General features: G+C 47.0%; 1 protein-coding gene across 2 annotated transcripts in view; it reads right to left on the minus strand.

Annotated features, from left to right (window-relative positions):
* Positions 1–15,563, minus strand: part of CD151 (CD151 molecule (Raph blood group)) — a 32,106-nt gene that overhangs the window by 9,989 nt on the left and 6,554 nt on the right. For both annotated transcript variants that reach the window (XM_063158703.1, XM_063158704.1), the window contains exons 2-4: positions 8,600–8,720; positions 3,228–3,331; positions 2,088–2,279 (exon numbers count right to left, since the gene is read on the minus strand). In XM_063158703.1, the coding sequence (XP_063014773.1) occupies positions 2,088–2,279; positions 3,228–3,311 (276 nt within the window). In that variant the 5' untranslated portion in view covers positions 3,312–3,331; positions 8,600–8,720. The remainder of the gene's footprint in view (positions 1–2,087; positions 2,280–3,227; positions 3,332–8,599; positions 8,721–15,563) is intronic.

Genomic DNA, 15,563 nt, shown 5'->3' on the forward strand with positions numbered 1-15,563 from the left:
CAAGTAATTATCTGGAGACATCATTCTACTATCTGAAAAAGAGACAGATTGCAACAACAATCCTAAATCAGCAACCTCACTTCAGTGGGAGGGTTCCAGGCTGAAATGCAGCAGGAATAGAAATCCTAATCCATGTGAGTTGCCTTCTCCCTGTCCAAGGTAGCTGACCAGAAAAGGCAGTGTGAGGGGCCAGGCCTGAAGAGAGTCACCTTCTCTCTTTACAAGCAAGGTCTCCAATCTGACAGGTCTTTCCCTGGGACTCCTGCTGCATTTTGACTTTAGTATGATCTAACAGTGGTCTGTGTCCTTGTAAAGAGCTGGACTGCAGCATCACAGCCAGCCAGGCTGCAGATCCACTGCCTTGCCTGCTCATGGAGCCAGAGAAACTCCTCCTCTGCTGCCCAAGCTTCAGCACAGCACGTGGTTCAGAAAGGCCAGTAAGAAATTACAAAAAAGTAGCACAGCTGTCAGTGATGAGCAATGAAATACTATGAAAAGCCTTGAAGTGGGCTCATAAAGCTCAAGTTACATACAAGGCAGAAAAAAAAATTCACAGCTTCCCAACTTTTCAAGAGAAAAACAAACTAAAAAACAGATATGTACTTTACAAACAGCATCCAAAGCTGTCAGTAATCAATTCTTAAAAGCACCAAGGCAGCAGTGGGGAGAGCACAGCTCTGCTGCTTACAGCGCTCCCTCCCACATTTACACGGGTCTCTTGTACAGAGGGAAAGTGGGACTGGCTGGCACAGCCCCTGGGGTGACTGTGAAGCTGTCAGGATTACTGTCTGAGCTCAGAGCTGGCAGAGGCCCCCAGGCAGGCTCACCCAGCCCTGGCAAGCACAGCCCTGTCTCAGATTACTCAGGGCAACCAAAGCAGAGCACGAGCAAGAAGAGACAATAGGTCTGTCACAACCAGCCACTCCGAAAGGACGCGTGGTGTAAGGAGACAGAGTGACCTTTTATTCCCAAGAGAAAATTATTCATTTTCTATGGCAGAATAACAAAGAAAACTCCACTGGATTTTCATATGTAGCTTCTGGCTGAGGAAAAAAGACAAAGGGAGATCTCTCTGGCATGGACAGTCAGTGAAGCAAGGCCAAAACCAACTGCTACAGACCAGGAACCCACTGAACAAGCATCAGCAATGCACTCACTCTGTCTCCTCTATATTTTATTCTCCCTCCCTGGCCCTACTCTGCCTCTCACAGGGATTATCAGGTCTGCATAGCAGTGAAGCATCAGGCTTGCTCACAACTCTTATTTCTGCTCCTCTATCCAAACTAAAGAGGAGAAATGGGGTCAGTCAGGTGAATGAGGATTTGCAAATGGAGGAACTGGTGACTGAAGTATTTTTTTCTGTACCTGTGAACACCAAGAGCCACTGATTGTTATTTCAGTCACTGCACTCACCACTGCAGCCCAGACACTAGAACAGACTGCTGCCACACTCCAGACTGAAGGGGAGATTTGAGAGGGAGCAAGCAAAATAGAAACCTCAGGGATGGTAAAAAACTTCAGTGTAGGTAGGTGAGCTCAGGAAGTAACACAGAGAAAGCTGTAAAAGAAGCAGCAGATTATCAAAATAGTATGGCTCTTCTTTGTGGAAGCAAGACTAAAGTAATTTTTTTTGCAACTGAAGAAAATATTGGAAATGTCCTGATCTTTGACAACCAAGTGAAAAAGTGTATTAATCTGGCTTGAACCTAATGCCATTAAAAATTGAACCCAATGTCATTTTGTTACAGGTCTCTCATATTTTCCTCCCTCTTCCCATTTCCCAAAACAGAATACAGAATGAGCAAGGAAGAAGGAAGAGACAAAAGCCACAAGATTTTGCTTTGAATAGTTTCAAATGGATGTTCTCACACTAAGCACAGGTATTTCAACTACGCTTTTTACTCTTGAACCATGCAGCACACTCTTTGTGTGGATGAAATAAAATGCTCCTGTCCCCTGGGACATGGACAGCACTGCTGTCAGGAGCTGGAGACCTTAGTGATATTTGCTCTAGGACAAACAAATAAGGCTGGTGCACAACACAACCAAGATGCTTCCCCCAAATAAAACAATCAAGCAAAACTCACCACTCGTAGCAAATTGCGCCGCTCTTTGAAGGTGGCACAGCACCCAAGGATGCCAGTGACCATGACCACCACCCCAGCCACCACCAGGATATAAGCAGTTGCAGAGTATGTGCTGGAGGAGAGCAGGCTGATGTAGTCACTCTTCTCAGCCAGGGTCCAGGCGCCCACTGCCATCACAGCCCCGCCAGCCAGCTGGGGACAGAGAGAAGCAAGCAATGAAGGGTGTCTGAGGCATGACCTTCCTCACCTCCCAGAGCAGCTGCACAGGGACAGCAGGAGTGCCACAGCTCCCTCAGCCAGCCAAAGATGATCTACATTAAAGGATGGACCCACTGGAACTGGAGCAGGTCCTGAGCTTCCAGACACCCAGTTCAGCACCCCAGGCAGCCTGAGATGGAAGCCATCTAAACCATCTACCTGTGTACAGCAGCTCATGCTCACACCAGAGTCCTCTCAAATGTAGCCACACTGGGTTTTGGGCAAATAAAACATATCAAAGCTGTATGACCAGCCTGGCTGGCTAAACTTAACCCTTGTGACAAGTGAACACAGAGAACCCAACTTAGTGGTTCCCTCTTTCCTTGTAAGCCTTCAGCTTCCAGAAGGTTTTAGGCAGCTTCTGGTAAACTCAGACAGTTTTTCTCAAAGGTGTGATCTGGACACTCTATTGCTCTGTCCCATGCACCAAAGTAAAACACAATCCTTTGGCATCAGTAACTTTCGTGGTGGGAAGTATGTCTCTAAGAAGCTCTAAAGTGGATCAGCTGCAAGAAGGTGTGTGTCATCTGCCAGCACTCCCTCTGCCATTTTGAGAGGAGGAATGGCAAGACAGTGGAGCCTTCAGGCTCTGGAAAAAGTAAACCAGGTGAAAAATCAAGGCTTATTTTCAGTCTTCCTTTAATTTTCTATATTTGGTAACATGACCTAGAAACAGCCACGTACTACAGTGTCAAACCATAACTTCTGCAGCCTGAGCAGCCAAGCCCCAGGGGTGACATTTCACCCAACAGGACAAAGGCTGTGTCCCACTGACGTCAGCACTTCTTCCCGAAGACTTCATTACACCCAAGATTTCTGCACCCCTGACACCAAAACTGCAGTGCCACCTCATTGCCTCTGACACAGACTGAGTTTCCTTACCCAGAAAAAGAAGTTGAAGATGAAGAGAAGGTACTTCAGACAGATGGTCCCACATGTTTCCTTCTTTTCTGTATACTCACGCATCTTTCTGGTTCACCAAGTTCCTAAAAAACAAACCAAAACCAGAAAAGCTTGAGTCAGTCATCACACCACTTCTCCCAGAGGGCCAGCATTACTACCCTCCTCCTGCAAGACCTAACACTTGCAATCTTGTGAAGTAAGCTGGTGAACAAGCCATTCAGCTGCCTTCAGGGGCACAGGACAGTGCTTGCTCAGATAAAGAGCTCTCCTACCCATCTGGGTGACCTACACACAAGATCCTGCACAATCCCAGGCCTGCTCTCCAGAAAATCCCAGTCTGGCTCCTGACTGCAGCCTGTAGCTGCTGTTCTGAAGGTGGAACAGAAACCCTGGTCTCTGATATTTATGGAATAATCTGTCTCCAAATAATATTATACTCTCACTGGCATTAGTTACAACTGCCTTAAATAGATCCTTCTCTAAGTTTGGGCTATTTTTGATCTTTACAACTGTAACTGGGAACACATTTGTTATATGTTCAGATGTCCCATCCTTTTTGAACCCCAGCAGTCTGTGGGAGTAATTAATTCTCTTCTTCACTGCTTACTTTCCATGGCCCTTCTCACTGGCTGGCTGTGCCCAAGGGCACTAAGAGACTCTCCCAGCTACTAAGAGGAAGAAACACAACCCTTGGCTTCAGATGATCTGACAGCATAAAATGGCCCTGCAGATATGTAAGGAATGGGATTTTGTTGTGAGTCAGCCCCAGTGCAGTGTTACAGACCTGCTGCACCCTGGAGCAGGTTTCCCAGCAGTGGGTCTGCAGCAAGCACAGCTCCACGTTACTTTTCTGCCTGTTGTTCAGACCTCAAAGTCTGAACCTCTCAAAAAAATATCCTCATCACTGCCTGACCAGGCAGACAGGACAAAAGCACTGCACAGAGTATTGCTGCCAGCACCACCCATGTGAGGCAGGATGCAGAAGTGCAACCAAATCCTCACCACTTGCATTCAATTAAAAAATCCTCCCTTTCCTCCCACACCAGCCAGTAAGGAATGATGCAAACACTGTGCACCAACATCAGAGTGCAATGTTTTCTTAAACCACCAATTTCCCTGGAAGAAGGAAGGCAAACAGCCTCTACATTTTTCCAGAGACATGGAGTTCATGCTTAGTTAATATACAAAACTTCTTCATACAAGTGATGCAAACTCCCTCCAGGGACCCACTGCAGCTACACCCAGCCTTGCAGTACAGACTCATCTGCCTTGGCAAAACACCTGACAGCAAAGAAAGTGAGAAACAGGTACACCCAGCCAGACTGCACATCACCTCACTATCAGCATTATCTTTGCCACCACACTTCTAATATCTGGCTTTAGAGCCAGATGAGCCGAGACTGGGAACAGCAGTTGCCCATTCTGCAGCATAACTGTATTTTATTTGCAGGAAACAATTTCCTTGTGCTTCATGCCAGCCCACTCAAAAGCCCCAGCCAGGCCCCTGCTTTAGAAACTAACAAACGAAGCTAACAAGGAAAGCAAGAGTGTGAACATGCCAACAGTCCCACCCAGGCCCATCCCCGTCACCATTTCACAAGAAAACATTTTTCTCTGGAATAACATCTGGCAACAGCAGTTGGCAGCAGAATGCTGCTTTACTGGCAAAGGGAGCAGCTCTGAGATGGTGGCACAGATCAAGGAGAACAACTCTTCAGAGTTATCTCCAGAAGAGATCATAACCTCCAGCAATGCTCAGATTAATTACCATGTTGCAGCACAAAAATGCCCCGGGCTTTGGGAAGGAATGGATGCTGATGGTACTGCATGCACTGACCAGGCTTGCAAATTCTCCATGAAAAGAATGGAGAACGCCCCAAGAACACAGCATTCATGGAAGGTGACAGATTTATAGTTGCCAGAGGCTTCATTAAGCCACAGAACAAGAATGGGAGCAGCAAGGCAGCCACACACGCCTGCACAACTTAGAACAGGTACCTCAGCCCAGATCTGAGAGATGCCTTCCAGTAACAGGACTCCTGGCCACCCCTTCCAATATCAGGCTGCATGTAGAGGAACGTGCACTGCAGCCTTGCAGAGACTGACCAGGGGATGATAACCAGGCTTTCTGTCCTTAGGCTCCTTGGCTCAGTTTCCCTCTTGCTCCCGAAGATTTTAGGAACCAGCCTTCCTTCATTGCTTCCTTCCTTCCTTCCATCTGTCTGTCCCTAACATACTGCCATAGAGCAGGTGCTGGGCCCTAGCAAGGGATTCTAACTTGTCCCTCCTTCTGATCCAAGAGCTCAGAAACCCCAGTCACAGCTCCATCTAGTCCAGGGTGAGGACTGGGCAGACACACAGCTGAGCCTGCACTTGCACCATGACAGACAGTCTGAAACCCCCCTCCAGACTGCAGGTCCTGCTGCACCCAGCACTGGGTACAGGCCTTCCAGGCAGCCTGGCTTCCTGCTGGCAGGAGAGGATATGCCTGTTTCCAGAAAGCTGGCAGGGAACAGCTGCAGGTTTATAAAGCAGGGTGAATCACCAGGGATGGCAGACCATGAATCAGAAAGCAATCAGGGCTGTCTCCTGTCTGATCTATCCCTCCTAGCCAGGAGCAGAGCTGATGGCTCTGGCTGCCTCTGCACGCTCAGTGACTCACCCAGCCAACCATTCAGGGAAAGGCAGCTCTGCAGACCCTCTTTTTGGAAGTGGTGTTAGTGCTCCCTGCCTCACACAGGGTGATCTGCTGCCTCCCATCACCTGCAGAGACAGGGTCAGGCTTCAGGAGCTATCCTGGTCTTCAGGAAAAACAAGAGAGGGCAGGAGACTACAGTGAAAGGCTTTTCCCAAGGAGCCCTGACAGCAGGATGGGGGAACCACAATCTGCTTCCAGGCTTAGGGTCACTGCAGGCTCTGAGCCTCGTGGTCCCAAAAAGCACAGAGGTGTTGATCAGTGTCACAGCACCAGGATGAATATGAGGCCTCATCCCGAATTCACTGACATAGCCAGGGTCTCTTGCCTTCAGTCATCCTTATAACAAACCCTCAGAACTGATATGAATCACTCTTGAAACCGGACAAGGAGGAGCAGCAGTAATTAATACACATAATTCTGTTCTATTTTAAACACTGTGGAAAAAACCTGTTCTGAATCACTATCAATAATTACACATGAGCTCTCTGATGAACAGGAAATGGAAAGCTCTGCCACAAGGGTATATTTACAATTACATAAAAACATATTAATTAAACATGAGCTTCATAATGGGAAGTACTTTGCTAACTGAAAAAGTGGTTAGAAGACTAAAAGTATTTCCATAATGAAGTTTACTTGGTCCAGTCCAACAGACAGTAGCTTCATAAGCAATTTAAATTTCAGCAAGCAATCAAGGAATGCAGGCTGTGAAATTAAGTCCCACAATGGAAAGAAGTATTTTTATGGAATAAAATAAGAATCAGCAAGAGGTTCCTACAATGCCCACACACACACACTGCAACAGAAACGACAGAGAGAAATAATTCTCTAGAGAAAACAAAATGCATTAAGCCGAGAGGAAAAAACAAGTGACAGAACCTGTAGATGAAAAGAAGGGTAACAGTCTGAAGATTAATTTAAGAAACAGAGTTGAACAGCTTGAATCCAGCTTCCCAATCTGACAGAGGCTTTGTGCAAGTCCCTCAGTCTGACCCTTGCCTCTCCCTTCCTCCCATGTGCAAGACCCTGATCTTTCTCTAAACCCAGTGATTTTACGAGGCTCTGCACAGAGCTGATGGAGGAATGCCAGCTGAGAGGCATGTCAGGCTCCAGGTGACTGGCAAATTGGCAAAAGCCTGACAGCAACACGATTTCATGGACACAAAAGTGCTTCTGCCAGCAAAGACTACTTCAGCCAGTGAACTGGAGCAACCTCTTTTATGATTAGTAAAATACATACTTATTATAAGAGGAATGCCTGGTAAAGTGATTTTGGCAATTATTTATGAGACTTGCTGGTTCAAATACATCAGAGATGGAGAGATGCTAACAATGAAGTATATGAGTAACAGTGGATAACAGTGGAATAACAGTGAAGCAAGGAGGAACCTATGCAAACATCTCAAAAAGATAAAAGAGATAAAGAGTGAGCTCATCCTGCCCTGTGTGATTGCAAGCCACAGCCTCCCAGGAGGGTAAGAATATACAGTGCATGACTGCCAGGCAAGGCTGGGATCACATCAAACGTGAAACCATTGTATGATCTGATTTTCTTGGGCTCTCATCCTACCATGACTGAACCCTTAGGACAAACCAGACCACAAGAGCTCACCAGAAGTTGAGCAGTATAGCTCCAGTTCTGGGTGCTGAGCATCTGGGAACACAAGCACTGCACAGACAACTGTGAAACCTAAAATTTCAATGGCAGGACTTGCTCTGTGTGTTCCACACCACACCACTGTATTTTTCTTTGCAGACCCAGAGGCACACATAAGCATGCACACAAAGCCCAGCTCAGAAAGCATATGACATGCACACACACACACTCCTGCTGGATAGACATTTATTTAGTCATCCAGACACTGCTTGGTACATTTGCCTCAACTTGCACAGTAACAGCACTCAATTAAACAGCAAAGAAAGCCAGGCCTCCAGGCTTTTTCTGCACAACCTGCCCTAAAGCAGCATCGGACAGATGGGGAAGAAACAATGCCAAAGAAAATGAATAGCTCTCAGGCCATTAAAAGCATCATTATTTAAAAGTATTGATTTTTGAGTGATAGCAAGCAAATTGGTATCCAACACATCAGTGACAACTATTCTACAGATAACTCATACACCACAACTTAGGAAACTTCTAACACCTTTGCCAAAGCACATAAGAAAGCCTTGCTGCAGGAAATCCCACTGCACCTATGCTGTAACTAAAGTGCAACCACTGGGCACACTGCTGGCCTGGAGGGAAATGTTCCACTGGAGAGACGTGAGCTGAGCCAGATAACCCTGGCAGCCATCAGCAAACAAAGCAGACATCCTTCCCTTGGTATGTGCAGTGCAGGTGTGGGCCAAGAACTTTAATCTTCAGCAAACTCACTGACATTCTTCGTCAAGGCTAAACTCCAGCCTTTGGAAGCATGACCCCTCTTGAGTTCCCTCTCTGTAAGATGAAAACATTACACTGACACTTTACCTACCCCTCTGAACATCCTCAGAAAGGGCCTCCAGCTGCCAGAAAGCAGCTAAAAGTAATTTAAGTAAAGCCTTCCCAGGAGAGGAATTCTAAAGCTTGCAGGTAAAGAGGTCAAATTCACACCGTGTGCCATTATCCACCCCAAACTGACAGGCAACATGGATCAGCACTCTTGACACTGACCTTTCACCACCAAAGCAGGTGACAGCACCACTGCAAATGTTCAGTCCTCTTCAAAGGCTTTTTTCCACCCCCTCTCTTCTTGCTGGCTCTAGTCTGCTGCTGGATTTAGGAATGCAGAAAGCTGAAGGAAAAAAAAAGAGAGATGCAGGGAATCATGAACTATGCCAAAGACTATTCTGAAATCAATATATGATTATATGCTTTGCCATCAAGTCCTTTAAGTAGAGAGCCCATGATTTCAGAATAACTCTCATGAATGCATTTGATTAAAGTGCAAAGTGTGCACTGGATAACAGGGAAGAGCTTAACTGCAGCAGGGGGGAGCAGGAACATCTTCTGCTGGTAGAAAGCTGTCAGAACAGGTTTGTATTTACTGCTGCATCCTGTAAATGCTGCTATCAATTCTGTCAAGGCTGTGTACACAAAATGACATCTCATTCTGGTAGAAAAGACCTGAAAGCAACTCCATGAGAAAGCTCGGGAAGATCCTTCTGTGCACTGCAAAGCCCTCCTTGGTGTTAGTGCCTTGAAGTGATCAAGTTTTCAACCTGGTCATGGGCAACCCCACCCTCTCTCCTTCCTCAGCTCTCCCTTGATATGAAGCCATGTAGCCACTGATAGCCACACTCCAGTCAGGGGATTCATCCCGTCAAGATTCACTCATGGCAGGTAGGTTGTGGCCATCTAGCAGCACAGTGGCTTCCAGGTCCTCCCATTTGTTGCCCACACTGAGTGTACCAGGGCAGAGACTCCTCACCTGGGCTGTCAGCCACATCACCTCATTAGAAATATCCTCCAGTGTACCCAGCACGTGGCAGAGCAACAGGCTGAGGGCCCTTGCTAGCACTCCATCCCTCTGACCTTGGTGTGTCATCCCATGGCTTGTCACTTCTGTGGAGGCAGCTAGGCTGCTGAAGTCTGCACTGGAAATGGCCTCTGGCATCCTCTCTTTCCCCTGTTTTTCCAAGCTAGAGGGTCCCAAACGAGCCCAGTATGGACAACACACCTTCTTTTATAACCAGCCTGGACTACCCCTGCTTCCATTCCCGATGATAAATGATGCCAATAAGAGCCAGAAATTTGCTGATTCATATTACTATACAGCCTCTAGACCACAAAAAACTCTTCAGAGAAACAAGTAGAAATTCCATTTCTGGCACCACTGGAAAGCAGGCCAAACAAAGTTCTTGGGTTTGTTAATTAAAGGTCAGATAAAGGAACTTCATGAGGAGCTAGGGAGAGGAGAAAAGGCACAGTCACCTAAGGCAAGCAATAGTTCTTAATCCTTCTGAGGCTGGGCCCAAACTCTCCAAGACCAGCCCTAGTGCCTGCCCTTTATTCATCTGCTTCATGCAGCTCCCACACTCCTGGCTTTTCAGAAGGGAAAGCTGACCCAGGACACAAAACTCAAAACTTTGCTTTCCATCTCAGCATTTTGGAACGTGCTGCAAAGTCAAAGTAGTTGTGCCTTGGACTGGGGAGAATGCAAAACACAAGTCAGGCATCAACCAAGGAGGAAAAGCTGTCATTTAAATTGTCATTTAAATTCAGGGGGGAGAGGGGGGACAGGCACACAGAACAGATTTGGGTCGAAATCCCTCCTCCTTGACATCTCTGGCAGACCTTGCTTGACCCTACCTCTTGACTGGGAGAGCACTTTTCCAAAGAACTGAGAGAGGGTAAATTCATTCCCATTCTGGAGTCTGGGAGGATCTCGTATCAACAGTCTGTGTCAAAGCAACATCTCCATGGGCACACAACAGCCCTGCTGTCACCCCTCAGAATGCTTGCCAAATCCCTCCTTTCTTCTGCTCTGCCTCAAGGTGCTGTGTTTTGAATATACCCCTCAAGAGAGATGCAGCCTCCAAACTCCTGCTCATTTTGATAAGAGCCTAGTATCCAGACAGGAGCTGCATGCCTAATACACCTGAGCAGTCACCTGCTCTTTGAGACAAGGCTGTCTCTCCAGAAAAGAGCATTCAGACCTTTCACTCATCTTTTCAAGACTGTTTACTCCTCCAGGGGAGGGGCTTACTGAAGCATAAATAACAACAAGCATAAATTTCAAACTCAGCAAGGATTTACGTGTTCAGCACCACCCACATACCTGCAAATTAAGTGTTTTATGAGGGGGTTAGCCAAACTGGGTGAGGCAATGCCTGGCTGCAGGATCCCTGAGGATAACAAGAACCTTGGCATAAAACCAATTTTACAACCATTGAGAAAAGAAAGCATAAGAGAGAAAGATAAGAGCGAGCGAGCGTGCCTGGGACAGTGTGTCTGTACCCTAGCACTGTTTCACTACAAAGCAAACAAAAAGCCCTTCCCTGACAAAACATTCAGTCAGCCACAACCTGAGAGCACAAAGCCCATGTCTCCTGCTCCCACAAGTGGGAAAGCAGGGAAACAAGCAGCCCCTCCAAGGACCTAGTCCCCATCAGGAGCTGGAAGGCAGGCAGAGACCAGCACCCACTGTGTGACCAAGGGAAACTCTTTCTGCGTCAAACAACCTCCTCTTGTATCCCACAAGGCTCCTTTATCCTGAAGGATCCCAAAGCACTTCACGCTATTTATACACAGGAACCACTTCACCCGTCATTGAGCTGAGGAGAGGAACAATAACCTTCTCTTTTCTCCCACTAAAAGCTGCAGAAATCAGTGCCTGGCTGTGTTTGCAGAGAGCTCATAGCACTGAGGGTTTGACACAACAAGGAGCAATAGTTCAGATAGGTCAGGGTCGGCCAACAGACAAGGCAAACTCTTCACTGCACCCACTATTGGTATTTTAAATTCTGTTTTCCCAACTCTGCTCATGGGCATTGTTTGTGGTTTTCTTTTCCTTTTTTATTTTTTTTTTAATTTATTTTTAAGCAGGGCTTTGTCCGCACTGAAGAATTTACCAGTAGCGTTAAACCACATTTCTAAACAAAACATTTTGTGCCGAATCAGCTTTCTGCCTAATCCCTTCCTATTCATTATCTTCCTATTCATCCCATTCATTTTGAGCCCAGTGCTCAGAAGCAAAGCCACTGGGTTCTCAGTGTTTTCAGAGAGAGCTCAAAAAAACCTCCCTGCCCTGTAGCCATGCCAGTACTAGAACCAAGTCAACAAGCACTGAAAGTCCTGGGAAGATAGAAATCCTCACAGCCTCCACAAAGCCTATTCAAAGCACTCTCCAAATAATGTAGCAGTGATAACCATTTTTTCACTCTCTGCAAAAAGCTGGGTTTTTACACAGTGGTTTGTGCTGAGGGCAAAGACTAACCAAAGAACACGTGCTGCATTGTAGCTACCACACAGTCGCTCAAAATTTGGCTGCAGCCTCAGTGCGGCTTTGTTCCCTATAAATCTGTACATTGAAAAGGTGCTCAGCTAAAAGCCAGTAGATTTTCTACCTCCCTGCAGTGTCAGGTGCATACCCCATGGCAGATTGTCATCTTCACTGCACCAAACTCACAAACAAATCATAGGGCTTAAAATCCCACTGTTAGAAACTTATGCAGCAGTATTTGGAAGAGAGAGCAGGCAATTTGTGTGCTACCACAAGGTACATCTCTAGCCTCTCAATCACACAGTGTTCTATAATCTTACTGCCCGAAATATCCTCTGCCTGCTCAAAGCACCCCAATAAAGAAAAAAGAGAGCAGGTTATAACAGGAGCACAGAGAGATTAAGTGCCTCCCCCAGCAGAGAGAAGGGGTGAATCTGCCCTCCTCAACATCCATCCTCCAGCAGCCAAGCAGTCCTGTCTCCTGGAAGACCAATGCACAACACAAAGCTATAAACCATGAAGTTTTCAAGTTATTTGTTAGCACTCACTGCCTTGCCTGTGCCCAAGACACCTGACTGCAAACAGCACAAAGCAAGAGGTGCACAAAAATCCACACCAACTTTAGCTTTTGTACAAAACTTGTTTTGTTTTGAGTGAGTCGTTCCTGTTTTCACTTTCTGTGGTGCAAAGAAGGAAAGCAACTCTCTGGAGTCATCCCACACATCTTTGCCAGGCAGCCTGCCTCAGAGTGAACTCCACTAAAATCGTATTTTAAAAGCAGTTGACAAGGGATTTGGCAGGGGAAACCAAGGTTAACATTCTTACTGCTTCAGACCTGTTGCTGATTAGCTCAGGACTGGTGCCAGCCATGCCAGAGCAAACCTGAGCACGCCAGCAGTGGAGCAGGTACCTGCAGCACCAGAAATGGGGTGATGCACTTTGCAGTGCCCTGGCACACAGACAGAAAAGGGAACATCATGCAGATACAGAACGGGGCAACAGCAGCTCTCACCTCATCGTGGCAGCCACAGATGCCAGTGACAACTTCAGGAGCCTCCCTTTCTACACAGAATATCCTCATGTGGGAACACTCACATCTGGAAATACCTGCTTTTCTAACAGCAGCACCGGGAATGGACAAGAAATCTCTTCTGTCCATCAGTCCTCATACGTATCCCCAGTAACATTGTCTCTGGAGGTGTTCTGGTCACTGAACGATTTGAGGAGTTATATTCCTCTCCACAGCTAAAATCACTTTATTAGAGTCAGATCAAATATCAAGCACAGTCAAGGGCAATAAAATAACACTTCATTTCCCAGAGCTGTAAGTCGAAGTTCATAGGAGCTGTCTCTCTCCTGTTGCTATAGGAGCAGTGCTGGAAACAATGCTCAATCAACGCTGCATAAGGCTGCCTTGAAAAGGATCGTTCTTCCAGTAAAATTAATCAACTCCCAGCCAAAAATAAAACATTCCTCCCCCTTCCGCCCTGCCCTTGTGCAGCACGTTTTAATGACTCCACCAAAACCATTTACGCAGCTGTTTTTGGAGCAGCCTGCAAACTTGACTGGGAGGCACCAGCATGTGGATAAACAACGGGAGGCAAGGGCTGCCTCCAGGCAATCACTGGCTGGCCCTGCCCCAGGGCTGGGAGCAGGAGACGGGCTGCAAAGAACTCCCTGCTTGCAGGGCTGGCCCTTCCCCGGGGCTGGCAGCAGGAGACGGGCTGCAAAGAACTCCCTGCTTGCAGGGCTGGCCCTTCCCCGGGGCTGGCAGCAGGAGACGGGCTGCAAAGAACTCCCTGGGCCCACGGCTGGCCCTTCCCCAGGGCTGGCAGCAGGAGACGGGCTGCAAAGAACTCCCTGCTTGCAGGGCTGGCCCTTCCCCGGGGCTGGGAGCAGGAGACGGGCTGCAAAGAAGTCCCCGCTTCCACGGCACGCACCACTGCGCTCCAGAGAAATCCCCCAGCCCCACGGCAACCCTGAAACACCTGGCTGTGCCCGTGGCACCACGGGGAGCTGGGCTCGCTCTGCTCCTCTCTGCAGCTTCGAGAAAAGGCACAGGGCAGCTCTCCCTGAAGGGAACAGAGCCATCATAATCAGCACAGCAACTCTGGTCAGTCTGTCTCAGTGTACGTCCTGGTTTGGGCTGGGATACAGTCCGTGCTCCCCTCAGTAGCCGGTGCAGTGCTGTGGTTTGGATTTACTATGAGAACAATGTTGATAACAAACATGTTTTGGTTGTTGCTAAGCAGTGCTTACTCTAGATCAAGGACTTGTCCCTTTCCCACGCTCTGCCATTAGAGAGGTGCACAGGAAGGAAAACACCACGGCCAGGACAGCAGATCCAAACTGGCCAAAGGGATGTTCCATGCCACAAAATGTCAGGCTCAGGATGTTCCATGCCACAGAATGGCAGCAGATCCAAACTGGCCAAAGGGATGTTCCATGCCACAGAATGACAGCTGATTCAAACTGGCCAAAGGGATGTTCCATGCCATAAAATGTGAGGCTCAGAATATAAACTGGGGGAGCTGGCCTGGAGCTCATCACTGCTGGGGGACAAGCTACAGAGTTGTGTTGTGCATCATTTGTGTTTCTTGGGGTTTATTCCTCTCTCACTCTCCTTTTCTTTACTACTATTGGTATTATTAAAATTATTACTATCATTATATTTTACATTGGTTCAGTTGATAAATTGCTCTTATCACAATCCATAACTTCTAATTATATTACTTTACTGATTCTTCACCCCATCCCATCAGGGCAGAGGCATGAGGGAGGGGTGGCTGCATGGTACATAATTGCTGGCTGGGGCTAAACCATGACAGTGTAATCACCCACTTCATTTAGAGCTGGCAAGGAAAAGAAAGTGGGAAAGAGTTCTAACAGATGCCAGCACAAAACAGCTGGACTTCAAAGGGAGCAGGAAAATGCTGAAGGGGATTTCTCCACCAAACCACCCTCCTGTTAACTTAGGACTCTATGAAGAAGCTTCAACAAAGGAAAGCCTAAAATTACTTTGAAACTTAATCCTCCCCACAACCACCCCATCCACCTTAGAGGTCAATTTTCAAGTCAGGAGGAACCATTATCATCTCATCTGATCTCCTGTTATTTTAAAGCTTAACATTTAAAGTCTAGAAACAGTCCACTCTATATTCTACAGTAGCACATTCTACCCTGGAATAACCCTCAAATACCAAGAAGACTCAAGAATACCTCAGGAGATGGGAGAAGCCATACTTTGTTCCCTCAGGAGCCTCTAAAAACATAACTGGCACATCCCCAGCATCCAGACTTCTCTGAGCTCAGCAAAAGCAGCAGAGCACTTTGCTCTCCGTTGCTGGGCAGACTCATTATCCATCTTTCAATTCACCCAATGCCATTAGTGAGCAGGAGGGGAAAAGCAAGCTCACTTGTAGGTTAAGACTCTCAGTAAGTCTTTAAGTATTAAAAGCAAAACATACCCACGAGAAAATCTAAGAACAACAGTCAAAAGTTTCTGAAAAAACCAAGTCACTATCTTCAATACTAAATACCCACTGTGAAAATGAGGATCCTCTAGCACAGACAAGGATAGAGGAACCCAGAAAACAAAACTTATCTCTTGCTCTTGAAGAATTTAGAAAAACCCTAAAATCGATGCTGGAGATAACCAGGTCAATTTTAGCACAGAAAATTTTCCTCCTATTA

Source organism: Melospiza melodia, chromosome 6, assembly GCF_035770615.1.
Source record: "Melospiza melodia melodia isolate bMelMel2 chromosome 6, bMelMel2.pri, whole genome shotgun sequence".
NCBI lineage: Eukaryota > Metazoa > Chordata > Aves > Passeriformes > Passerellidae > Melospiza > Melospiza melodia.